The following is a 27252-nucleotide window of genomic DNA, read 5'->3' on the forward strand; positions in this document are numbered from 1 at the left end:
CTATATTTTCTTACTAGAACAGAATAAATAAAATTAGAATAGATGAAGATTTGATATTTCTGGGAAGGAAAGGAACATATAGTTATGGAAGTTTAAAAAGATATGCTAAGAGAAAAGATGGATTGGATGAAGGAAGAGATTGTGCCCTATGGGATATATTTCTGTGACTGTGAGTTCATACCTCTTAGGAGTATTGAGAAATTGTTAAAAGTAGTCAAATATTCTCTGTCTAGTACCCCTGGTGAACTTTGATCAAATTAAAATGATTCTAAAATTCTCTCTCTGGTTTGAGGCTGGTCCGGAAAGCTGGGTAGCCTGAGTTCAGCTAGCACATGATCTAGCTCTGGCACTCAGTCATCGATACCTGCTCTCTTACAGCCTATTTTAAAAAATTGACAAAGTTTTTATTCCGTAGTCTTAGTATTTCTAGAGTCCTGTATGGCTCAGTCTTTGCCTGTCGTTGGTTTTCTTCTCTGAACCCAACAATAGAGAACAATGGGGGAAAGTCAGATTGGCGGATCTAAGTGATTTTCATCAGCTAACAAAAAAATATGAGAGCTCGTAGGAAGATGAATGTGTTTGGCTGCCAGGCTAGGAGGAATGACAGCCCGGAGAGGAAGAAAGCCAGGGACATACAAGGGACTGGTTGGCAGAGAGCTTTCTAGCGTGTTCTTTCTTTTCCCCCTGTTACTGTGGGTGATTGTTGCCTGTGATCTGTGGGCAGGAAAGCAACAGTGAATGGCAGAAGTGGTGGTGTAGTGTCAGGGCAGCTCTGAAACCAAGGTGAGAATTCGGTAGTGACAACACCTCAATGCCCACTGAGCATTCTCTTCTCCTGCCTTCTCCTTCTGTCCAGTGGGCTCAGCACTTATAATAGAGCCTTTCTGTTCTTCTGAGAACATGCCTGGGGATGAGGTAATAAGAGGCCAGGGTGATGCTTGGTGGCAGTGATGGTGGTGGGGGTTGGGTAACGGTTGAATTCAGATTGCAGCCTTTGAGGCTTTCTACCTTAAAGACTACCCTCCTGTAACTCACCTGGATAACAAGCAAGACCTAAGTTTTTATCCCTTTCCTAAGTAGGCATAATTTGCAAAAGGAGTTGATAGTCCTAAGGGAATGAAAGATGAGCTTACAAGAAAAAATGGTAAGACAAGTGAGTAGTAAAAATTCCATGAAAGAAATTTAACAAAATATTAAATAAGCTAAAACAAAGGGAACAGAATGAACAATAATTTAAAAACTATAGTAATTATGCTTAGAGAGATAAAGGAGAATATTGAAACAAAGCAGGGAGAAGCAAATATGAAGAACCAACCAGATGTTGGGTATCTAAATATAATTGCTGAAATAAATAACTCAATGGATGGGCCACATATAAGAATGAATATAGTCAAAGAGCATATTATTAGACTAAAATATTAGAATAAGGAACTTTCTCAGAAGGCATTAGAAAAGGATAAAGAGATACAAAGAATGCAAATTAACAGAGATGGAGGATTGAAGGTGAAGTGTAAATATCCCTCTAAGAGGATCATGAAAGAAGAACAAAGACTTCAAATGGAAAGGACGCAGAGTGTTGAATAAGAGAGGTGACCACACAGAGACATTCCATAGTTAACATTAAAGGATATCAAAGAAAAATAGAAAATTTTAAAAGCCTTCAAAGATAAAAAGCATATTACCCCAAAGGAACATGAAAATTAGATTATAATCATACTTTCAACAGCCACAATAGATATGGGAAGGCAATGAATTAATATCCTCCAAGTGCTGAAGAAGAAAAGACAGTACTACTAGAATTTTATAATGGACAAAATTATTACATAAATTTGAGGTTGAAATACATATAATTTTGGGCATACCGTGTCTCAGAGTAATTATTATTGTGGATTCATTTTGAAAGAACTCCTGGAGGATGTATTCCAGCTCAAAAGTAAAATGAATTTGGGAGAAAGGAATTAAATCCAAGAGGATGCAATGACTCCAGGAGGAAGGTGAATAAATAACAAATACAGAATACTTATTCTGAGTACACAAAAATACTTCTTAAAAATTGGCAATGAAATTAGCCCCCCACAAAGGATTTATTATTAAATTCTAAAGAATCAACTCTATACAGACCAGTTTTCCAATTACAAAGAAATAGTTTAGCAATTAGAAATAATTAAAGCACCATATGTATTTATTGGTGTTTCTTAAAGAATAGGTGCAATGGTCATTCTTGTACACGTCTTGTGCATAAGAATAAGACTTTTCCTGGGGGCACATTCATAGAAGTGAAAATTCTAAGCCTTATGATATGTATAGTATGTGCATCTTTACTTGATATAGTCAAATTGATCTTTTAAGTTCCATGAATCCCTACCCTTGAATTAAAGTTGGGAATTTCGTTAGTATTGCATTGAATTTATACATTCATTTAGGGAGGGAACTGATATCTTTATAACATTGAAATTTCCCATTGATGAACATAATTTCTCTTCATTTACTTAGATCTTCTCTTACTAAGTTTTGTATGTGCTGCTTTTGTTATATTTACTCCTGTGTACCGTATGGTTTTCATTACTATTGTGAGGGTATTTTCCCCCCTCCTCTATTATATTTTATAATTGCTACTAAAGGAACAATTAGACTTCTTTTGTGGATTTAAGAAAAATTGAAGTATAATGTATATGCAATAAAATGCATAGATCTTCAGTGTTTGATAGGTTTGGTAGTTGTTTACATCTGCATAACTGCTTCACAAAACAGACTATTTCAATTACTATAGAAGGTTCCCCTTCTCAGTCAATGCTCTATCCGTGAGACAACCGCTTTTGGACATATATCTCTACACATTTGTTTCTTCAGTTCGTGAATTTTATATAAATGGAATCATACAGTATTTACTGTTTGTGTCTGGCTTCATTCGCTTAATGTAGTGTTTTTGAGATTCATCCATCATTGTTGTGCTGTACGAGGTATATCAGTAATTTATTCACTTTTATGACTGAGTACTATTCCATGGTATAAATATACCACAATTTATTTACCTATTTACCTTATTTGTAAAACTTAAAGTATTATGGAGGTACAAATGTTTCTGATTACATGGATTGTCTTTGTAATGCTTGAGTCAGGGTTAAAAGTGTGCCCATCAACTCTGTTTAGCTGTCGATGGACATTTGAGTGGTTTCTAGATTTTGCTCTTTATTAATAAGGCTGCTATATACATATCTTTTTGTGATATATCTTAAAAATTTCTCTCATGTAAATGACTAGAAGTGGAGTTGCTGGGTCATATGGTAGATGTGTTTGCCCTTCCCTTTTTTATTTTTTGCATTATCTTTTTATTCATTTGCAGGAGTTCTTTATGTGTCCTGGATATGAGTTCTTTTTTAGATCTATGTCTTGAGAATATTTTTTCTCAGGCTTTGCCTTGCCTTTTGATTTTTTAAATGTGTCTTTTGAGCAGAAATGTTTAATTTTGATTAAGTCCGACTTATTATCTTTTTATGATTAGTGTTTTTTGGGTCCTGACTAGGGAAGCTTGGTGTATTATAAAATCATGAAGATAATTTTCTATTAGTTTTTACTAATAGTTCTATAGTTTTAGCTTTTAGAAGCTAAAAGTCATATTTCTATCTTTATTTTGTTGTATTTCCATTCAGTGATTGCCCTTTAATTTTTAGCATACGATCCTAATTAAACATTTTTTTCTACATGTAAAGGTATTTTTATCTCTTTTCTTATCTAAAACATCACAAGGACTTAATACTCTATACAGTTTTACCATCTTGGTATTGTTCTTAAGCAATAAAAAATAGTTATTTCTAAAAGAGTTTACCATTGATTACATTTACTCATCCATGCTGTTGCTTCCGTGTTCACCATTGTCTCTTACTTCCCCCATTTCCCTGTGGATTTACTTCTCTTCCTGGGTCTGGGCTGGACAGCTTTCCATAGTCACTGTATTCTGGAAAGTCCACTCTGTTCTTGCACAGCGTTGGCAGAAAGTGTTCACAGTTGCGCATTCTGTGGTTACAGCTGAGTCTTGCTGATTTGATTTCTGCTGATAATCATGCCTTGCTGCTGGGTCCTCTGTCACTGACTATTGATCAGGGGCCCTCACTGGGCTCTGGCCCTGGAGGAAGAGTCCGAGTCCTGTGACATGGCTGGGTTACTCTTCAGTGTTCCTTCATTTCCTTTTGGCCGTTTCTTCTTCTCAAGTACTCATGTCCCCAGAGCTCTAGCGCTGCCCATCTAGCTGCCCAGGAAGCTCTAATGCCACGTGGTCCACCCTTGGCTGCCCAGCACCCTGACTCTTTCTTCCATCACACAAGCCCTGTGCACACCATGCCTAAGGGTAAAACGCTGGGGGCAGGAGGAGGAGCTCAGCTGATAAATCACATGAGCTGGGTACCTTTCCCAAGCAGCCTTTGTATTTCAGCTGGACCAATATTCATGATATTTAGTCAGTTTTTGACATTCTTTCATATATTTTAACTCACATATCCTTTCTAAAACAGAGTCTTTCCCTGAATTTACAGTTGCAAAAATTGAGAATCCTAGATAATTGTGATTTCTTCAAGGTCACAAGACCAGTGAAAGGTGAAGTTCAAACTTTCAAATTAGGTCTTTGAATATGTTGTTTCATGTTCTTTTTACCATAATACATTTGATTGATAGGATGAGGATTTTGGGTGTTGTAGGACACCGATAGGGAGGATATTCTGAATTGGGTGTGAGAAAGGGGGTGAGGGAAAGAGGAGGTGGGTGGTGGTGGTGGTGGTTGGGAAGGTAATGAGCTTCAACCTCCGTCAAATCACATCAAGTGGGAGATGCTCATGAACATACATGCAGTCTGCATTTCACAGTGACCTAACTAATTCATCCACAGTCTGCAAAGTGTACATTAATCATGAATTTCCTTATGATCCTTGCTCTTTGGTCATGCATTGATAGATCTCCTTTTTATTCTGTTGAGGGAGAGAAGCATTATATGAATTCTGCAGCATCTTAGGGAAAGAATCTGAGAGCAGTAGGCAATGGAAAGCTTTGCAAATGTTTGCTAGACTTGGAATAAGTGGCAGAATATATGGAACCAGAAATATATACTGCAGAGGCACATTGGAGGGACAAAAGGGATTGTGAAAAGAACTGTGCTTTTCAACTAGATAGATCCTTGACCATCCTGTCACAGAAAGCATCCACTCCTTCCCAAATCCTCCTCATTACATCCTTTCATTTATTTATAGCATTGTCCCAATCTGTTATATTGCTTGTTTCTTGACTTATTTATTATCTGTCTTCCCCACCAGAATGCAAGCTCCATCTGGGTAGTGACCACCTTGTCTATTCTGTACAAGTCTATATCCATGAAGTCAGGCATAACACTTAGCATATAATATGAAATCAATAACCACTGAATGTAGCTTTACGCAGTGGCAGTATCGTAGTCAATGAAGTTTATCCGAGGCGCGATTATTGCTAATTGAAATCTTTTCCCAATACCCTGCCATGATGACTTGAAATACAATCAGTAGTGGCAATTATTATTATTTTTTTTTAGACAGAGTCTCGCTCTGTTTCCTGGGCTAGAGTGCCGTGGCATCAGCCTAGCTCACAGCAACCTCAAACTCCTGGGGTCAAGCGATCCTCCTGCCTCAGCCTCCCGAGTACCTGGGACTACAGGCATGCACCACCATGCCTGGCTAATTTTTTTCTATATATATATTTTAGCTGTCCATATAATTTCTTTCTACTTTTTTAGTAGAGATGGGATCTCACTCTTGCTCAGGCTGGTCTTGAACTCCTGACCTCGGGTAATCCTCCAGCCTTGGCTTCCCAGAGTGCTAGGATTATAGGCGTGAGCCACAGGAGTGGCAATTTTTGACAGTCTTTATGGAGACTGAACAACAACAACAACAACAACAAAAACCCCACTGAATGAATGAATGAGAGCATCCTGTTTGGCCACTTACCGGCCATGTAATGCTGGATAATTTAACTTTAGTTTTTGTGTTTGTAAAATTGCATAGCATGTAAATACCTTGCAGCATTGTTGGAATAAGTACTTGGAATCATGGTATAAAGTTGTAGCATGACATTGGGCATGTTGGAACTCATAACATGATACCCCACAGTGTGGTTCCTTGAAATGCTGACCATTTGGAACTGAAGGAGACCAAAGGGGCCTCAGAAGCAAGGTCTTTCTGACCCTCTCCCACCCTCCTTTCTCCTTCTCTCCTTCCTCCTCCAAGGCAGGCTAAAAAACTGGAATGCCTCTTCCCCAAAGTGAGTCATAGAAACTAGAACTCCTCTTTAGGAAGCAAGCCATAAAACCTAGAAATATTACTCTGTCCTTCTCCCTCCTTTCTGTGAGGAGCTGGCCATAAAGAAATTCTCTGATCTATTAATACCTTGTCTGATAGTAGGTCATAAGACCCTCATTCCAGAAAGAGTCCCACCCTATACCTGGGAAGAAGAAATGTCACACAGAGGGGTCAAAAAGAGTCTGAGCAGACAGGCCTTGCTGGTTTCCTCCCAAAGTCTGTTACTGTTAGACCTTTCTCTATGCAGCTGCCCATTCTTCACCAAATCTAAGCATACAAATGAACAGCTTTTCCTGGGTCTTTGGGTCTTCATTTCTCAAGGCTCCTGTGTCATGTAAAACTTTAATTAAATACATTTGTATATTATTTTCTGTTAATCTATCTTTGTCAGTTTTATTTCAGACCTAGCCAGGAACCCTAGGAGGGTTGAGGAAACTTTTTCTCCTCTACAGGAATGTCGTAAGAGCTGAACTAATATTAGCTGCTTCATTTCCTAAGATGAACTCTGTTCAAGTAGATAACAAGCCAGTAGAAGAAATCAGATGGGATGTTTCCATTTTGCCTACAATATATATATATTTTTTCCAAGAAGATACATGAATGTGTAAAACTCCAGGCAGGACATCCTTCTTTCTCACTTTTCACCATGCCCTGCCTGGTAAAATTGAATTTGGTAAAATCCTCTCTGCTCTCGTGGTAACTTGTTTAAATGACCACATGGATGGAATTATATGTTTACTTGTCTATTTTCTGAACTAGCCTCTGTGGGGGAAGGAAGACATTTACTAATTTTTATAATCTGCCTAGCACAGTGCCTGCTTCCTAGGAGTAGGTGCTTAATCAATGTACATTGAGTGAAAAGTGATGTTTGAGCTGAGTTTTTATAGATGAGGGGATGCATATCTTGCAGACAGGTGCAGCGAGAGTTTCTAGGCAGGGGGCGTGGCATGTGCAAAGGCACGGCAGCCTGAAAGACAAGGCATGCTCCAGGAGGAAAGGCTTGAGAAAGTTGGTAGAATAGTGAGAGAATCAGGGAGTGGGTTTCATTGGGGAGAGGGGGGGTTATTTCTGGAAATTTGAAGATCAGGATTGTGGCTTTAAGTTGCCAAACTCCATGAAAGTGTAAGGCACTGGGATTGTGTAAATCAAAGCATCGTGAGGCATAGATCCAGGCCTATGAGGATGCTGAAATCTCCAGGAAGGTGCATGAGTGAGAAAGGAGACGGAGACTGAGTTGGGGGTCAAGGGTTCTGATAAATATGATGGAATGATCTGAAGGGCAGAGCAGGGTCAACATGCATGTATCCCAAGTGAAGGTGACAACACTGGCCTGCCAGCTGTGCCTTGCGTGGTTTTCTCAGCAGTGAGGATGAGAGTGCATTATTTCCTCTCTACTCCATCATGAAGCCAGCCAAACTAGCATCTGCAGGACTCAGGCAAGGGTGCAAACAGAAGTCCTGGCCTGCAGAGCCCCCTTTCTCTCTGTACCCCAATTCCATCCAGCATGCATTGGGCCACCCCAGCCTGCACCTGTGAGCTCCATCAGTACTCTGTAACAGCCATCTTCAGGGTGTGTGTGTACACTTGGGGGTTCAATCCACCCTGGGGAGGACAAGCCAGGCCCCAAGTATTTAGGTGGCAAATTTTGGGGTCCCAAGTATCAGAGTATGTTTAGTGTGGACTTGGGTGGTCATGTCCTTTTGGGCTGTGAACACCCAGACTCCTTTCCTATGGGTGGAGCATGGCCAGAGTGGGGTCCTCTAAAGCATGGTGTCCAGGGAAGGGGCCACACTTCTGCTGTTATTTTGCTCCATTATCAACTAGCACCCAATTGTGAAATGACTGACTGTAGCAGAGAAAATAGCCAAGGCCATGCGATGGTCTTATTTTCTTCCAGCAAATGGGCTCTTTTAGGGATGAACAAAGATACACTTAAAGGTTATTCTCCTCTTAAGGAAACACCTTAGAGTTTTCAAACTCCTTATTAACCATATCAGACCACAGCCAAATTTGGCCCATGAGTTAGGGCTCTCCTGGGCCAGAGTACATTTCATGGGCTCGGTTTTTCTCTCTCTCTGGCTTTTGCTGAGCTCAGCTGTGTGCCAGTCCTGTGCTTAGGTTCAGGAGAAAAAAATGATGTTACAGGGAATTAGGAAAAATTCTGCTCACTGGAGTGCTGGGCTTTGCTTTGTAACTCCATTTTCCTTGTTCACCTAATTAAATTTGTACCACCAAGATTTCAGGGTGACCAGTGGCTGTGAGCTGCGTGAGAATGCAATACCTGGCCAGCTGCTGGCTCAGTCTTGCTGCCAGAGGTGTCTGATCTAGGTCACTGCCCTTTATTCATGCCAAGACCAGTGTTTCCAATAGATCTACTTTTATGTAACTCTAGGAAGTGGACACATTTAGTTGTGACAGTTATTAAAGGGACTAGAACCAAGGGACTTGAATCCTTTTATTCTGCCATTAGTTAGCTGCATGGCCTAGATAGATCACTTAACCTCTGAATGGCGATTTCTTCTTTTATAACAAGAGAACCCTGTCTTGCTTCCTAACTCACAGGAATGTTTTGAGGACTAATGAGCCAGTGCAAGCCAAAGTCTTCTGGAATGTGTAAGGCTCATTGAAATGTAAGAGATTATTATCACTGTGGTATGAACCATTTATCATATCCTTTCCGAAGTGACAGCCCCACAGGAGTGTGGCTTTGCTGTGGGGAGGGTGGAGAGATGACGGTGGGAGAGGATTAGTGTACGGGCTGGGAAACGGGGAGGATGGAGCAAGGGAGGATGAGGCAGAACAAGCTGTTAAAGGAAATGAAAAGTGACTGGAATTCAGGACCTCCTAGTGCTAAATGCTAGGCTAGGCAATCTATGCACACAAGCTCAATTAATATTTACTACAATCTTTCAGGCATTTCTTCTTTACTACTCTGCTTCTACCTTTTTAGAAATAGGAAAATTGAAATGTTCTGGCTTCCTGTACTTTTCTGTCTTCATCTCTTCCTACTCTCCCTCCCCTCCTTTTCTCTGCTCCAGCCACACTAATCTTGTTTTTCTGGAACATACATACCCGGCTCACTCCACCCTGAGGCTTCTGCACTTGCTGTTCCCTTTGCCTGGAACCCCCTTCCCTCAATATCCTCATGTCTCACTTTCCACTTCCTTCTGGTCTATTCAAAAGTCACCTTCTCAGGGAGGTCTTTAATTACGCCTTCCCCACCCCCCAATGATTTATATCTCATCCCTCTTCCCTGATCTATTTTTTTGTCATCAGCACTTGTCACTGTCTAGCATCAATGCATTTTTCTAATTTAGCTTGTATGTCATTGAAATATGTTTATTGCTGTATTTCTCATGACTGGAATAGTGCTTAAAGTAGGCACTCAACATATATTTGTTGTGCTCACTTTGGCAGCACATATACTAAAATTGGAATGATACAGAGAAGATTAGCATGGCCCCAGCGCAAGGATGACATGCAAATTTGTGAAGCATTCCATAAAAAAAATATATATATGTGTGTGTATATATATATATATTTGTTGAATGAGTGAATGAATGAATGAAAAACAGAACTGTGTGGGCTTGTTCACAGTTAGTTTTTGATGTCTCTAGGTGACCACCAGTGGATATAATTTATCCCAACACCAAATATTTGCACAATTCCAAATGCCAGCTATTATGTCTTTTAATTAGACTCCCTCTCACAAATAATTTCCTTGAATTTTGCTGAAGTACATAGAAAACCAAAAAAAGTCTGCCTTAAGCATTCCAGACTTCCTGGGAAGGAGGCTTGGCACACCAGCCTGATGGATCCGCGCCAAGGCTCCAGCAGCTTAAGGTGGATGGAGGTCTTCCCGGGCCATTTCCTGAAGAGGCGTTGCCTGGGCTTGTGGCATTGGGGAGCCTGGGCTGGAAGCAGCTCCTACTGCATAGGGAACAGATGGGGAGGAGAGTTTTTCAGGGTGTCTGTGGGGGTGGTCTATGAAGGGTTCCCATCACTTCATAGGCAGAGGCAGTCCCTTTTCTTTCTGTGCAGCAGGGTTGACCTAAATCTGTTTTGGAGATAGAGCATTTGCAGTTGTGTCAAGGAGACTTAGGGAAGCATCCAAGGGTGGAGATAAAGGCCAGGGGCTCTGTGCCTCCTATGGTGGTCACCAGGAGTCAGTGCGCCCAGCTTTTTCTCTCCCGGTGGAACATTTTGAGAGAACAGAGATTAGAAATTAACATAAACTGAAGGGTAAGAATGTGAATTCTCACAGCTCTTTTTAAAGTCTTAAAAAACAAACCACCCCTGATATTTAATTACCCAGAATAGGTGGTTTTTTTAGGCTGAGTCTTCAATTCAGGGAGGCTGGCTCTGTTTAAGTGTAGGGTGTACGTATGTCTGTCCATGCATGTGTCTGTGCATGCACGTGTGTGTGCTGCTAAGCCCCTTGATTTAAGGAGGGAATTATAAAGAAGAGCTCTGGCTGCAAGTCATAATTGAATTCCAGTCCTTGCTTGATCACTATTTAGTCATATTACCTTGAGAAAGTCATTTCTTCTCTTCCCTCATTTACTCATCTTTGAATGAGGGCCTTGGATAAATAAGACACTGGTTTCCTTCAGTCTTGAAATTCCTTGACTCTGTGCAATGGAGAGTTAAGCCAGACTGTCCTGGGTATTGGATGGTGCTGGGCACAGTTCTCATCCTTCTAGGCTCGTCCTCCAACCTGACTTGCAAGGACAGATGGGAATAACTCTTTCAACTGCTGGGCCACAATGCCTTCTAACTTGGCCAACTGCAGGAAGCAAGAAGTTATTTGGGCGGCCAAGTCTCACCAGGTGCCCTGGGTATCCTTCACCTTCACCCTCCACTGGCTGCCTGATATCCATAATATAATGGGAACAAAAAGCTGTTAGATTCATACTTCAGAGGCAGGAACCCTATGGTACAGCTTTTGCTATTTGTGAAACAACAACTTAAAACCTTCCCTGGCCCAACTACATCTTTATGCAACTCGTTAATACCTGACAGTGTGAGTGACCCTAGCTAATGACACATGGGGAAAATTGCCTGAAAGGTCTCTAAATGCAGAGCCAAAAATATTCTTTGCATTTTTATCACGTGGAGAATATTGCTTAAAATAAGATGATTTTTTTATATTCTCCTTGTGTATGTGTTTATAAGGAGTGTCTCAGGATTCAGGAAATCTGTTATAAGTAGAAGAAAAGGGAGCAAGAGCATAAGGAATAGTTCGCTCTTACAAACTTTGGGATTCAGTGCATTTTCGAAGCTCATCTATCCCAGATCAGAATGCTCAGGGGCTGTGGGCGATGCTGTTGGAGAAATATGACGAAGACCCTGGGTCATGAAATGGATCCAGCTGTATTTACGTTGTCTGATGTTTGAGCTGAGGAGGCTTTGAGATCTTCAGAAATATTTTCCATTACTCATCCTTTGAACTAGATCTGGGGTCCCCCAGATCATGGTATGGGGAGCCCTGGGAAACCTAGAACATCATATGACCATTGAGCCTTTCTACTAGGACCTAAGACTGAGCTCATTCAGTGTTTTGAGTTGAAGTCTTTGTAACAAATTTGAAAAGTTTTCTTAAGACGAGCAGTTATCTGCCCAAAGGGACACAGTAATGGGCTGGCTTTCTTCCACATTGCCTCTTTCTTCGGTTTGTCTTGACCTTCTCTCTTTTTTCCTCATGTCTCCTCCTTCCTATCCTAGTCCATTTTTTATTTGTTACTACTTCTTCTTTTGTGTCTTTTCTTTCTCCTTCTCTTTTTCTACACCTTGCCTTGAACAGGGGATTTCTTGGACAATGTCTGACTCTAGTGGTTGCTTCAGATCTGAGTAGCCTCTGGGGTTTTTTTCAGGGAGGGATGGAGCAGACCAACATTGAGTGGAGGAGCTGCACTGCAGGTTACAGGTGGAGGGAGTGATGATATGAACGTGAGGTGTGAAGGTGCCACATGTACCTTGAACCCCATTGGCTTCATCCCATGGGAGAGGAATTGGGTTGACTCAGGTTGGAGGACAAGTTTGCCTATCCAATCACTCCCCCTATTCTAGCACCTTCTTCCACTTTCCTGACTGGCAGAGCCTGTCTTCCACTACAGAGGCTGAAAATAGTAGAGGCTCATTTTGCTACCTCTTTTGTAGCCAGGGCAGCAGGGTCTTTGGGGAGAAATTGTCTTCCCTTTGAAGTGAGAGATGCATGAAGGGGAGAAACTTCTCTTGTTTGTTTCTGGATTTGGTCATTGCCTGCATGTGGCATCTGGAACCATGTAGCAACCTAGCTACAATGTGGTTGAATACTCCAAGGATGGCATAGCAAAAAGATGGAACAGTCCTGGGTTCTTGGGGTCATCAAGCTGCCAGTCAAAGCCTGGAGTGTCTTATGTAACAGGTCTTATTGTTTATTCCATTTTTAGAGTTTCTGCTTCCTGCAGATGAAAGCATTTTGATGAAAACCAGCAAGGACAAACCTTATGGTTGAGCTTTATTTTGTCCTGACTTTTATTTTGTTCCAATAATGGAATCAATTTTATTTTAAACAAACAAAACATCCTATATATGTCTTCTTTCTCTGATGTCCCTTACTATGTAGTAGCCAAAAGTTTGTTTCTTCCTTGCTTGTGCCTTTCCTAATAAAATAAAACACTTTATGAACCCAAAGGTTGTGGCCATCAATTTCAGTGATCTTTAAATAATACATAGTGCCACTTGTGGTGAGAGTTGCAGCATCTTGGTGATAGGAGTGAAGAGGAGCCTTTGCTTCTTACTTTCTCCCTCCCTCCATTTATCCCTCCCAGAAATAAGGTCTGAAGGGTTCCCATGTTTAGCACATGGAGCCCTGCAGTGAAATGATACTTTCTAGTGCCCCACCCAATCCCCTTCACCAAAATTACTGCTTCTGTATATGGCAAGACAAAAATTGTTTATCAGTGTGTTTACGCAGTTCATCTCTTCACTCTACCCCTTAAAAGCTTGTGGATTTACCCATTCAGTCTCTTTGCTCTGACCCCTTCAGGGAGGATCCTACCTTGTTGGACTGTTTCTTTGGAGGGAAGAAGGCAATATATGAGAGGCTAGCCAGGATGGGGCTGAAGGAGTTTATGATGGGTGAACATTTGAAGAAAGAGACATGGGAAACAGCTCTTGGGTGAGGTGAGGGTTAGGAGGGAACCATGCAGGGTTGGAATTCACCCAGTTTATACCAGGATAGCCAAACGAAGTGTTCACAGCCAGCATCCATTCTTGGAGATCAGTACTTGGGCTGTGCCAGGTGTTAATATTTTGAATAGCACCCTTGGAGATGTGGGCACTTTAAGAAATCTCTGGGAGCTATTAGTCCTCTTCATGGTTTTTGAGACTTGAAATGAAAGCTTTAAAAAAAGGAAAAAAAAACTTGTATTATTTTGAAACCTCTTTTGAGTGTGTATGTACGTGTTTTCCATTTGGGTCACCACTTGGACTGAACCTCCACTGCAGGAGGCACAACTTCAGATGTGTTACCTCTAAAATCACTATTTAGGGAGAAGAGTGATTGATATACTAGATTTCAATTGCTTTTATTCCAATACAGGAAGTGTAGGAAATGTTTCCTTCCCTTGTCTAAAGGGTTTAGAAGCACTGAACTTAGCTACCCATAAATCTGCTTGCTTATTTGAGAAAAGTCTCATCTCTTCCCAGGATGTAATGACAGAGTGATGGAAGGAATACCTTCTGAGCATCTCTTGGTGTGTATTTGTCTCTGAACATACTGTTGCCTCTCAGAGCCATAATTTCTTAAAGCAGTGTGTCATCAGAAGCCATGTTGTGAGATAATTAATACTCTATCAATTTTTAATTTAGCTGCTACTTGCTTTTGAATCTAAATTCAGAGATACATTGCCTCTGGCCACAAATAAGAAAGATAAATGACTGCAGATGGAGCTGGGACAGCCCAATAGTGCAGCAAACAGGTGCGTGGGGGCTGGTAAGGAAAATGCCACCAGAGAAAGCTTTATTTTTGTATAGCTGTGGATCAGTGCTCTCCAACAGAAATATAATGCAAGCCACAAATACGAGCCATATAGGTAATCTTAAATTTTCTAACAACCACATTAAAAAATGTAAAGGAATAGGTGAAACTGATTTTTAAGTGTATTATATTTGTCCCATATGTTCAAAATAGTATTGTTCTGAATATGTAATCAATGAAAGAATTATTGAGCTATTTTACATTGTTTTCCTTGTGCTAAGTATTTGAAATCCAGCATGTATTTTATGTATAGCACATCTCAATTCAGGCCAGCGACATTTAGTGCTCAGTAGCCACATATGGCTAGTGGCTACTATACTAAACAGCGAAGCTCTAGACTACTTATAGGGATAATTACTTTTCATTGCATGCTCACAATATATTGAGATGGTGCCAGGTCAGATGGGCAGGAATGATTGCTTTTTCTTCTGGTTCTATAAGGACTTCCTCGTTAATGCATTTTGGGATCAACTTTTGAAATGTTTGCCAAGGTGCAAGAAGAGGAAGAATTGGCTTCAACACTGAGACTCTGGGAGGAGAGCTAGGCCAAGGCACAGAGCTTGGTGGAATTTATGGTTGATACTTACCACCCAGATTATCCAGATGGGGTCATTTATAAAAATAGATGTGGTTAGTATGATTATTTATCAAGAGCAATATGCTGTAATGGAATGAGTTCTAGACTTAGTCAGGAGAGGGCACTAGTCCAAGCACTGGCCTGGGAGGAGAGAAATAAACTAACATTTACCGAGCCAGTTACAACACTAGGCACTTTACAACCACTTTCTTATCTATTCCTTATAATAAGTTCAAAAGTTAGATACGTATATAACCAACTCTAGTTTACAGAAGAATTTGAGCCTAAAGAGTTTGAGTCCTGGTTTATCATGGAGCACAAATAAAATCTCAATACTGGATGGGCGTGGTGGCTAATGCCTGTAATCCCAGCACTTTGCGAGGCTGAGGAGGGAGGATTGCTTGAGGCCAGGAGTTCAAGACCAGTGTGGGCAACATAGTGAGATTCTGCTTCTACAAAAAACATTTTTAAAAAGTCAGCTGGGCATGATGGCATGTACCTGTAGTCCTAGCTACTCAGCAGGCTGAGGGAGGAGGATTACTGGAGCCCAGGGGTTCAAGGCTACAGTGAGCTATGATTGTGCCACTGCACTTCAGCCTGGGTGACAGAGCAAGACCTTGTGTTTTTTTTTTTTTTTTTTAAAGAACTCAGTGTTGATAGCAAAGCTGCTGTGTTGTTAACATTATAATCCATACACATATCATATAATAGGTGTATCTTCTATTAGGGTTCAACCAGAGAAGCAGAACCAATCATATGTATGTATGTATGTAAATATATGTAGGTGGTAAATATGTGTTGCAGGGAGTAGGCTTACAAAATTGGGGGGGCTGGTTAAAGTCTTCGTAAGGATGTTTTCATATCTGATGCTGAAGCCTCAAGTCCTCAGGGCAGGTGTTCATAATGGAAAGATTATGAGCATGCTGGAAGCAATTGCTCGCGGTAGAACTCCACAAGCACAAACTGAATTCCGTTTACATTCTTGTTCTTGTTGCCTCTGACCTTGGTGATGAAAGTATCCTGCAGAAGTTGGGACCTTCATCATGGAGCTAAACACATACACCTGGCTCAGGAGTCAGAGAACCTGGAGGGAGGATCCAGGGAAAGTGGAGCAATTGTAGACTCAGCTGCTGCTTCACAGTGATGAGCTGAATGAGCATCAGTAACAAAGTGTGTTGAGCTACAAAATGGCCGCTGTTTCCCTCCGCCTTTGGAGGGATCTTCCTTGTGGCCCACCCTAACTGGAAACATGAGAAAGGGAATTCTGGGAAATGTAGTTCAGCCTATCCAAGTTGACACATTACAAAGTAGTGACACGGGTGCTTACAAAATATTTGTTGAATGAATGAATGAATACTGCGGTGCTTCTCTTGGAAATTTTCTGGAAGTCAGAACACCTAATCCTGGCTCTGCCTCTTACAAATAAAGCAATTTTGCACAAGTCACTTAACTCTTTGAGTCTTGGTTTCCTCATTTGTAAAACGCCAAGAATAATCCCTGTCCTATATTTAATGGAATTTTGTTGGGATCAGTTTAGATGATCTGACTAAAACCACTGTAAACATTATAAGGGTTCAAAATCAACATACAAAAGCATAAAATATGACATAGTATTATTTTAATTATTGTTATTAATAATTCAGCTTCCTAATGTATCACATGGAATTAATAGTTCCTGACCAATTTACCTTATAGGTATGCCAGGAAGATTAAACTAGATAAAATATGTAGAAGCACTCTATCAGCTCTCCAGTGGCATACTCTTCAAAGGTAAGAGTTAATTATCATTCAGTACTCAGATACATTTTCACATTGTGTTTTTAGTTCTGGGCTAAATGGCTTAGAGGAACAAGTATGTAACTGGAGCCATTGGTGACTCTAGGAGCTGAATAGCAGTGGCCATTCCTTGGATGGGAGTTGTGGGCAGTAGATGAGGTTTCTGTCCTATAAATTTGGGCTTGCATTTCATAGCAGCCAAACTTGCTCAGCAGAATGAAGAAATCTCTGCGGAAGTTTTTGGTAAAGATGGCATAGAGGAAGGGGTTGGCACAGGAATTGATGGGGTAGAACAGGACCAGGAGGATCTTTGCCTTGGACACAGTGATGAGGGGCACCTTGAGGGAGGCAGAAATGGCAAAGAAAGAAATGGGTGCCATGCAGAGGAAGTCGGTGAAGATGAGCATGGCCATGCGCTTGGCAATCTTGGTGTCGCTAGAGGAGGATACGATGTTGGGGTTCCTCACTGTGAGGTAGATGTGGGCGTAGCAGCCACAGATGACCACAAACGCCAGGACATTGAGCACAAGGAGGGACATGACATACAGCTGTGACAAAGGGCTGTCAATATCCATGGGCAGGCAGATGCTCACCTTCATGTAGCTGCTGATGCCAAAGATGGGAAAGAGGGCAGCCACAAAAGCAAAGATCCAGCCCATCACCATGACGCTGGCAGCATGACGGAGCTGCACTTTGCAGTCCAGCTGCATGGCATGGGTGATGGTGTGCCATCTCTCTAGGGTGATGGCTGTCAGAGTGTAGACTGAAAGCTCACTGGCAAAGACAGTGAAAAAGCCAGCAGCACCACAGCCTGCTCCAGTTTTCCAGTCAATGGCATAGTTGTGGTATTGGCTCTTGGTGTGGATATCAACCGATGCTATGAGCAGCAGGTAGATTCCGATGCAGAGGTCAGCAAAGGCCAGGTTGCACATGAGAAACCGGGGAACCGTGAGTTTGTATTGGCTGGTAATCAGGATCACCAGCACTATGATGTTCCCAATGATGGCCAGGATGCTGATAAACCATATCAAGACTCTGAGGATGTTGTACCCCATGATATCTTCACATGGGTTGAATGCATCTGGCTTAGGGGAGCAGGTCACGTCAACCACTTCATTGCATAAGTCATAGTCAAATTCATTGTACATTATGTCAAATCCTCTGCCATAACTGGATTCATCATCTTCTGCCAGAGAGACTCTCTGACCCCTAGCCTGAGTCATATCATCAAATTCTTGCCTTAAAATAGATTTGTTGCAAACTGGATGAAACTCAGAGCTAGAAAAATATAAAAAAAGAAAAGAATCAATAGCCTGGATCCAAAAGGGCAAATATATCACTCTTTGTGCATGGTAGAAATGATGGGGTTTCTTCCTGAGATGATTATTTTTTCTTTAACATCTTGCCTGCCCTTGTGGCTAAGCTCAAGGGTTAATGCTGCTTACTGTAAATGTGCATAACAACTTGTGTATATATTCCTAGAGTTGGATGGCCCACTGGGGAACCCATCTGGCCACAACCTGAATGTGGGGAGGAAGGCGCCTGGGACTAGCGAAGCCTTGCTGTTAAGTGCAAATAATTTACAGACCTGGCATCAGCTCTACCCTTTTCCTTCCCCCGTCCCCATTCGTCCATCTCTGACTATGCCCGAGTAGGACATGCCCCTATTCCTCTACTCTATACTCCCGTCACTGGAAGATTTGGACTGTTCTCTGACTCAAATGGGAAGTTATTTGCTGCTTCTAGCTACATAAACTAGAGGATCAGAATCTGTATAGTTAGTTCCCAGCCAGCCCCTGTTCCCTGGCTCTTTGGTACTCGGGCTAGCGGGAGGCCAGCTAATTTGCGTGAAATGTTACCAGGGTCCTGTTCTTTATTATCTCACTCCCCAGGAGCCACAATAGTCTTTGGGCATGTGTTTGTCTGCAAGGTAAGCCTGGCTCTCTCATATTACATAGTTTCCTAGTGCATGCCCCAAAAGAGCAAATGCAGGTTGCAAAAGGGCCTAATTTATTCCAAGATTGCAACTTATCCCCTGGGAAGCCTGGTTCTTCTTGGGCTCACTTTCCTGTCTTGCTTTTCCCTTTAAACCCAAATGTACAAGAGGCCTTGTTGACAGGATAGAGGCACTTACGGAGGGATTTGAATGAAATCCAGATGATAAATATTCAATCCATGAGTATACTTATAAATATTCTACCTCAGAGTATTCTACTAATACTCTGCATATAGAGACACAGAAGGTAGCACTTCGGTTTTGAAGCAAAGGCTTACAGAATGGAAATGGTTTACACTGGGACTCTTTTTGGATGGAAAAAAAAAAATCACACATACACACCTCTACCTCTCCCTCCCTCCCCAGGGGGCAAATTCACAGCAATATTAAGTGACTATCTTTCTCAAACCTTAACATTATCTCAGATGAGAGTGGGGAGGTAAGTATCAAACCTTTCAAAAGCCCTCCTAAAAAGAGAGGGGGAAGGTAAAGACTCTGTTTGATGTTAAAGGATGTGTCTTGCCAAATGTTCCAACATACACAGACTGAACCTTTCCCATCAACCTCATTGAGAAGCAGCTTTTGGGGGAGAACCCTCTCCTCCCTTTTCTTACCTCTCGGAAGTAAACTGAGTTGCCAGGAAGTCATTTTCCCTTGGCCCAAGGGATTCTTTTGTTGTTGTTGGAGAATGTGTCACCTTTTGTTTTAGAGACTATTAGAACTTTTCAAGTTGGTCACAGGTTGCACTAAGGGGGCTAAATGATACACGTGTGTAATCGAAAGGGAATGGAACCAGAGCCTAGAAAATCTTTTGGTTTGGTCAGCAATATTTCAAGAAATGTGAGGCAAGCTCTTTAATGGGCATAGAGGGGACACGAAGGTCATTCTGTGGTCTTTAGTCTAACTCCTGACTTCTATTAATAAATCCTATCATTGAATTAGCTGCAGCTCAAGTCTAGGAACAGAAAGTAATATGGTACTTGCTGACTGCAGTTTGATCCATTTAACTGAGATCTGACTTAACCATCTAGAGTTTTCACTTCCTCGGGCTTATGGTTGGCTTCTGTGAAGATTCCTATTGTTGATACTGCTACCAACATATTTCAAATGTTGTGCTTCCCCTTTCTGAAACAGAAGTGACCCAATGACATGAGGTGGCGAGAAAGGTAAATAATATATGCCTCTGAGATAAGAACAGACACAGAAGTGGAAACTGAGGGAAATACAGCCTTGTCCCTGCAGTACCTTGGCAAATCCCGAGTATCATAAGGAGCTGCGAATTCAGATTAGGGTCAGTTTAAAAAGTGACATTCTTGGACTCTGATCAATCAATGAACAGATGCTTAGGAGATGACATAGCAGAGTGTCCCAGAGCCTGAACTTTGGAGACAGGCAGGCCAGAGGGTTTGGATTTGACTATGGTGAGTGTTGGTCAGTTTGTGTAGTATCTCTGAGTCTCAGCTTCTGCCTCTGTGAGAAGGGAATAGTAAGTTACCTTTGTGAGAATTAGATAAAGGTGCAAAGTATTACAATGCTTAGCAGTGAGTACTCAGCAAATGTCAGCAATACGATGACAAATGATGGTGACTACTTATTGAGTTCTTGCTGGGGCCCAGGCCTGTGTGGGTATTTAGAAGTATATGCCACAGTGCATCAATTGAAAATCTAGTTGTGAGGAAATGGCCTAAATGCAATAAATATTAAAGAATAAAATGAGAGCAAACAACATACACTGAGAACAGAACTATGACTAGGAAATATCCGTATCTGGTTCAATGACAAATGAGGAGTATGATTTACACAGCCTTTGGCAAAAATCCAGGAGGCCCATTGGCCAAAACGTCAGGCACAGGGGCTCACATTTACAATTTGGGCATTATTTCCCAGTGAAGACCAGAACAATTTCATCATACAACTATTATCAGACTACACCTACTGTGATATACAATCAAAAGACACTAAATAAGGAATAAATTCTGAGATTATCTTATGAATAGCATAATTATTTTGTATTGTTTGTGTGAATTTGTTACATGTAAAAATCAAGCACCCACTTCAAAAGAAAACACAACACCCATTGCAATTTTTGTTACTCCATTGTAGCATGTCGTGGAAGAAGCATGTGCCTCTCCTTTGCTGTACCCTGAAAGGCCCAGATTGTAGGTTACTATACAACAGGGACATAGAGGGGATGAGGGCTTGGTGGTCTGCAGGGGTCAGGGAGGGCCTCATGTCATGGTACCACGTAAGGCAGAGCTGGAGATTTCTGGTTGGGAGAACCCTGAGACTATGTCTATACTACCAGGAGGTGACAAGACCCAGAGGAGTCTGAGCAACACAGTGAGATAATAAATTCCTGCAGCGTGTTGGCATTGGGCCCAACAGCACATGCAAGCTGCTCTTACAGTGATCTTAACATCCTTTGAGATTTCTCCTTAGGGGTATTCAGTTCCTGGGACTTGGCAGTGCATTGGTATCTTTTTTACTCTAGAATAATTCTTGTCTGGAATACAAAAGAGGTAAACCTTTGTTTCAGCCAGGACCTTAAGAAATTCTGGTTGTTAGGAAGAAATTTCCTGGCTTTCAAGCTAATCTGTGAAGAGTGCCCAATTCTGGATAGTTTCCCAATGATGCATGCTAATTCTGAAAAGCAGCCTTTTTTTCCTACAAATCCTTCAAATGGGTCTTAGTATAGATTCCCAATTACTTTGAAAACATTTTAGGGTGTGTACTGTTTTATTGCTTTTCTTTTTTTGCTTTTGAGCAAGAGATATGTATGGGCAGGTGGAATAATAGAGGAGACTGTTAAATGGTGAAATAGTACCATAGGAAAGCTATATTGGTTCTAGGCTAGCACACAAGAGTAGTGAAAAGGCATCATTGGGTTGAGTGCGACTACATGGTATGGATTGTATAGGTGAGCTCAAGGGAGAGTGAGAGCTTTGAGAACTCCTGATATGTAAGTTCTTACCTCCAGTGGATCCTTTAAATGTCTGCAACATGTGTTATCTCCATGGCCACTCCCTCTTCATTCTCTCCAGATCCTGTCTGATTACCTCAACTTGTTAACCAGTTACCTACTGGGACCTAGGTCTGTTTACATTGTCCTCTTTAAGTCAGGGCCTCCTCGAACCTGGCCTTCCTTGAAAGCCAAAGTAAAGCATTGCCTCCATCTTTATCCTCCCTGTGAGGTGGGAAGATCTGAAGGTGGATTAGAGAGGCCTCGTGTGGTTGGGACGTGCTGTGGATATGCACATCAGTCTCTGGCATGACATTTCTGCTTCTCCCCTCCAAAGCTGATATGGATGGTAGTGGGCTAGGGCAGACTTTGGGACTTGAAGGATAAACCCATATTGGTATGAGGGAGAGAGGGAAGAGATATTAAGCACCAACTATGAGTCAAGCACTATGCTTGGTGTTTTTCCTGTTTTCTCATTTAATATTTGGTAGATGTTTCATCATATGGGTAGCTCTCTCTTGTGAGCCCATTTTCAAAGAAATTAAACGGCCTAACCATCCCTCAACCTCCACGAAACTGAATTTTTGACTCAGAATGTACCTAAGGACTTTGGTCAGGGAGATCTCTCTACAAGTAGATTCTCTTCATGTCACAGATAAGTAGAAGTTGTGGACTCAGTCTACATTGGGGAATTGCCCAGGCAGGGCTCAACACATAGGAAGACTCACATTTGCCGTCTCCAGTTTGCAAAGGCACAGCAGTGGCTGGGATAGGTGAGGCTGGCCTCCATGAGGGCAACAAGCTTTTCCAGACTAGGAAGCTTTTTTAAGTTGTAAGTTGACCTGGCCCTCAGCTTCTTAAGATTTTCTAAGCCATAGCTAGGCAGGGAATGGATCCTTGTTCCTGAAATATCTCTATAAAGAGAAAAGGTAAATATAACATGATTACTATGGGCCTAAAATTTTCTGCTTTCAGTTAACAGCCAAAACAGCAGACATTCTAGTGATATTCTTACACGGATGAGGAGGGAAACTACAGTTCATCCAACACACCTTGGTTAGATGAGTATTCAGCTAACAGAACATTTAGTTTGGTAGGAGTCCTGGCCCTTGTGTTCCTGGTAGGAGAAGTTAGGTAACAGGTCATCTTGATTCCTAGATATACTTACATTCTGGCTGATCTGGGGCTTAATTGTTACTGGTGAGTAGAATTAGCCATCTCCCCCATTTACAGCCTATCTATTTGTACTAATGCATTTGCATAGGAGTTAAGGAGTTGAGACTATTTGGCCTTACCATAAAGCTGGCTACAGAAATATTTCTAATGGGCTCAGGTGGAATCTGTGGCCAAATTTCAGAAAAGGGTGAGAAGAAAACACACCATAAGGGGAAGAAGTATCTGGCAGGTAGTAGAGGCAGCCTCAGCACAAAGCCCAAGTGTCAATATAGAGTGGTGGTTATGAACTTGGCATCTACAGCAGACTTGTCTGCCTATGTGTCCTGGCCCTACTATTAGAATTATGACTTCGGTCAAGTACATCACTGGTCTGTGCAGTTTCTTTGGCTATTAAGTAGGAAGATAAAAATCATACTTACCTCAAGCAGTGGCTGTGAAAATTAAGTGAATTAAAGTACATAAAGAATTTCATGGCCAACAGACAGCACGTAATTGTTGGCAACTATTATTGCTAAACATTACAAACATAGAGGCAGTCGTTTTTGCTTTGTAGGAAAGTCGCTGCCCAGGTGAACCAGCAGAGGACTCATGGGAGCCAGCACAACAGCCAGTTTAACCAAGTCCCTGTCCCTGGAGGGCTCCAAGTTCCGTCCTTTCTGGCAGCAACACCAGGGATGTGGGTGCTTTTCTGGCAGCACCACTGGCAGCTAAAACCCTCAAAACCAAGACCAGCTGGTGAGAATGAGGAGATTTAAATGGTACCAGCTTGGACCTGTTGGGGCCAGCAGTGTGGTCATGAGTGGGTGCTTCCGATGGGGTTGGTAGCAAGTGATGATCAGGATGAGCTCATTTTAGCACCATTGGGGACCCTTGATATACTTGAGGAAGAAGGATCTTTTAGTGCTGGCATTCCCTGTAAGTCAGAGCAGTAATCACTCACAGCAATAAAACTTGGGGGTGTGAATATATATTTGCTACCCCATATGTTCTCACAATCTGGTGAAAATCACATTCTCAAAGTCTTGTTTTTATTGTGTCATTCTGTTACTTAAAAATTTATAAGGGCTTCCTATTGTCCAGTGAAACCCACCTCAACTGCTGCCCTGTTTGTCACTTCCCTTTCCCAACCAAACTGATACTAGTGGTTCATACTTGATGTCACTATTTCCTCCTCTCACCATCCAGAGTTTCTCCCCAACCTCTAGAGATATAATACTAAGGCAACATGTCTTGGTTCTAATCTTCTTGATTTCTCACTTATGTTGAATAGGGAAAACACTCCTTTCTGAGATGCTTTTTCTTGGCATCACATACTCTTTGATTTCTTCTGACATCTCCTTTGACTTCTGATTTTTTTGGTTTTACTTCTCTTCTATCTGTTTTTTAAATATTGGTATTTCTCCAAAATTAGGTCCATTCTGCCTGTACATAATCTTTTGTTGATCTTACCTACTCCCTTAGTTTCAGATACTAGGCATATGCTGGGCTTCCAAATGTATATCCCCATTCAGATCCTACTCCTGAACCTCAGGCCCAGATAATCACTTGTCCACTGGACCTCACTATTTTGATGACTTGTGGGCATCAAAACTGAACTTACCATATTTCTTATATTCATCCTTGTTTTTCCCATCTCCTTTCCCCCTGTCATCCAAAACAGAAATCTGGGCACCATCCTTGACTCCCTTCGCTCTCTCGCTCAGACATCAGTTTCCTGTCCTCTCAAGCCTACCTTTTAAATCTATTTCAAATCAGTCTACTTCCTTCTTCTCCTGTTACTTTGGTCTCAGTCACCATAATCTCTGCCGAGACAAATGCAATAGTCTCATAACTGTTCTTCCTATAACCATCTATTTTTTTCTTTAATGCAATTTCTACACTGCAGATTTTAAAAATGCCAATCAGATCATGATTTCCTGCTTAAAACTCTTCAGTGATTCACCATTGCTCTTAGGATGAAGGACAGATCACTGGATAGAGTGTCGTGGTGATTTACTCGGTGTCTGTTGCATCCATCTCGTGCCCTTCTCTGTACTCAGCTCTGTATTGCAGGAGGCACGATCCCTGTGGGTTTCATTTACCAGGTACCACCTCGTCAATCAGCTTCCACTCGGGTTTAGCAAATGACACTGCTGGGAGATTTGAAGGTAGGTAAAAATTAAGGTGTGTCTCATCCCTCCTCTGTCTCAGGCCGCAGCTGAACCTTCAGCTGTCATTGAACAGATCTGCTGAGGATCCAGCTTCTACCAGTTGGCCCAGTTCCTGGGCATCAGTAAGACTCACTTCCTCACTTGCTGCTCAAGTCTTAGGGTTAGTGGTTATTACCGGATGGTTGATCACCTGTTTGATATTTAGGAACATTTACATTTTCAGAACTAATGATTACCTTTATATAGTACATATATGTATATTACAGTTACTCTCTTCTTTGTTAGATGCCAATTTGATCAAATTTGTTAAGACTATTCAATTTTTTTGTATACTTATCAATGTTTTGCTTGTTCTATCACTGAGACAAGTGTATTAAAATCACTATGATTTTTAAATTTGTACACTTCTAGTTTTGTCAATTTTTGCCTCATATATTTTTTATGACTTCTTTTAGGTCCATACGAATTTAGAATTTTTGAACTTCCTGGTAACTTTCTTTATGTAATACTTGTCTCCTAACTCTTCAGAAGTTTCTTCTTATTTTCTGGTCCCTCCCTGATCGCCAACCGTTAAGAATACCCATGAACTCGGTGCCTAGACTTCTTTTCTCTACCTTCACTTACTTGTGTAGGTGAGCTCATTCAGCCTTATGATTTAAACACCATTTATATACTGATGGATCTAAAATTTTTATTTCTAGGTAGGTTCTTTCACTTGAACTCCAGACTCATATTCAACCACCTCCTAGTAATCTCCACTTAGATGTCTAATAGACAGGTCAAGCTTTGGATGTTAAAAATTGAGTTCCTGATCTTTTCTGAAAACCTGCATTCTTTCCAGTTGTTTATCCAAAGATTTTGAAGTCATCCTTGATTCCTCTCTTTCTCTCACACCCCTCTCAGAAAAACTTCTTGGCTTTACATACCACTTTATCTGGACTCTGACTACTTCTTACAATATCCATTGCTGTCACCACAGAGTAAAGATTCTGGTGTTCCAAGGTATCTTCTAGTTCCTGCTCTTGTATTATAATTCTTTAGATTTGGGGTCCCTGGAGATAAGAGTCTGGTCCATGAACCCTTGTCTTTGTGATGAGACTTCGCTCTCTACTGCCAAATGACCCAGCTGTCCCAGCCTGCTCTCCATTTATACTTGCCATTGTTCCAGAGCTTCCCAACTTTCTTTTCTGCCACAGGAGATGTTTCTGGTTTCTCTCTTTAGGCAATCCCTCTTATGACCAGTTCTGTTAGCAACACTTGCTCTGTTCTCTGAGATCAAGTTCTCATTTCATCTGGCATTTGGGCTTCTCTTTTTTTTCTCAAATGTAGAAGAAAGCAAAAAATGAGACCCAATTCTCTGTTTTTCTAAACAGTTCAAGGCTCCCTCCAAGGAATGAGATAAAAGAATTTAAAAAGTCCTTCTAGGAGCAATTTAAACAGTTAAACCTTTACCTATTATGAACGCTTTTCATATTTTTCAAAGCAAGCAATACACAACAGAACACTATTTTTTTCTCAATTATGCCTCCTTGAGTTTAGAATATTTCAAAAAATCACATTAATTGAAAATTTCCAAAGAAACAAATTTTTATATTCCATGGAATATCCATCGTATTATCTCATATACTCTGTGGTGGATTAAAGGTGACTACAATTTCTTTGACACTCTACTCATCAATAGTCTATTTGCTCTACCCTGGAATCTGGCCACAGATGCAGCAGGCATGTGAGTGAAGGGAACAGCTTGGAAGTGGATCCCTCACACCCAGCCACCTGAGCAGACATCGCAGGGATGAGAGAGACAAGCCATCCAAATTTCTGTCATACAAAATTGTGAGCAAATGGAATGGTTGTTTTAAGCCCCTAAGTTTTAATGCAGCAATAGAGAACCAACACAGACTCCACTGAGGTCTCTATGACTTCATCACTTCCATAATTTTTAATAGTTATAGATGTAATTTTTTCCTTGAAAGCCAGTAAGAATGCAATAGCATTATATTCTGCATACTTTCTGCCTCTTAACACTTACTATGTTTTGCTTTATGTACTAGCTATTTGTAATTCTATTTTATCTCTCCTTGAAGGTAGCACTGACTTTATTGTTGTAAGGACCCAGAAAATTATTGCTTTGTTTGAAGACATACTGGGGAATGACATTGGAGAAGGATCGGGAAAGGGAATAGAGAGATCACCCCAGCCAACTGTGACAACCTCTGACCTCCAGAGTCCTGTACCTTGTGTTGGCTCTTCTATTGTTTCATATTGTTATTTTCATGTAGGT

General features: G+C 41.3%; 1 protein-coding gene and 2 non-coding genes across 5 annotated transcripts in view; 2 read left to right on the forward strand and 1 right to left on the reverse strand.

Annotated features, from left to right (window-relative positions):
• Positions 1–5412: 5412 nt before the first annotated feature.
• On the forward strand, positions 5413–5553 carry LOC123637528. Its single transcript, XR_006734901.1, has one exon. It is a non-coding gene; the product is annotated as a U4 spliceosomal RNA (small nuclear RNA).
• A 4162-nt stretch (positions 5554–9715) lies between these two features.
• On the forward strand, positions 9716–9822 carry LOC123637556. Its single transcript, XR_006734925.1, has one exon. It is a non-coding gene; the product is annotated as a U6 spliceosomal RNA (small nuclear RNA).
• A 6339-nt stretch (positions 9823–16161) lies between these two features.
• Positions 16162–27252, reverse strand: part of FSHR (follicle stimulating hormone receptor) — a 168061-nt gene continuing 156970 nt past the window's right edge. For 2 of the 3 annotated variants that reach the window (XM_045548870.1, XM_045548867.1), the window contains 2 exons: positions 22374–22559; positions 16162–17968 (listed from right to left, as the gene is read on the reverse strand). In XM_045548870.1, the coding sequence (XP_045404826.1) occupies positions 16735–17968; positions 22374–22559 (1420 nt within the window). In that variant the 3' untranslated portion in view covers positions 16162–16734. The remainder of the gene's footprint in view (positions 17969–22373; positions 22560–27252) is intronic. The other variant, XM_045548871.1, reaches the window with a different exon arrangement.

The sequence above is a fragment of the Lemur catta genome, chromosome 4 (genome assembly GCF_020740605.2).
Source record: "Lemur catta isolate mLemCat1 chromosome 4, mLemCat1.pri, whole genome shotgun sequence".
Taxonomy (NCBI): domain Eukaryota; kingdom Metazoa; phylum Chordata; class Mammalia; order Primates; family Lemuridae; genus Lemur; species Lemur catta.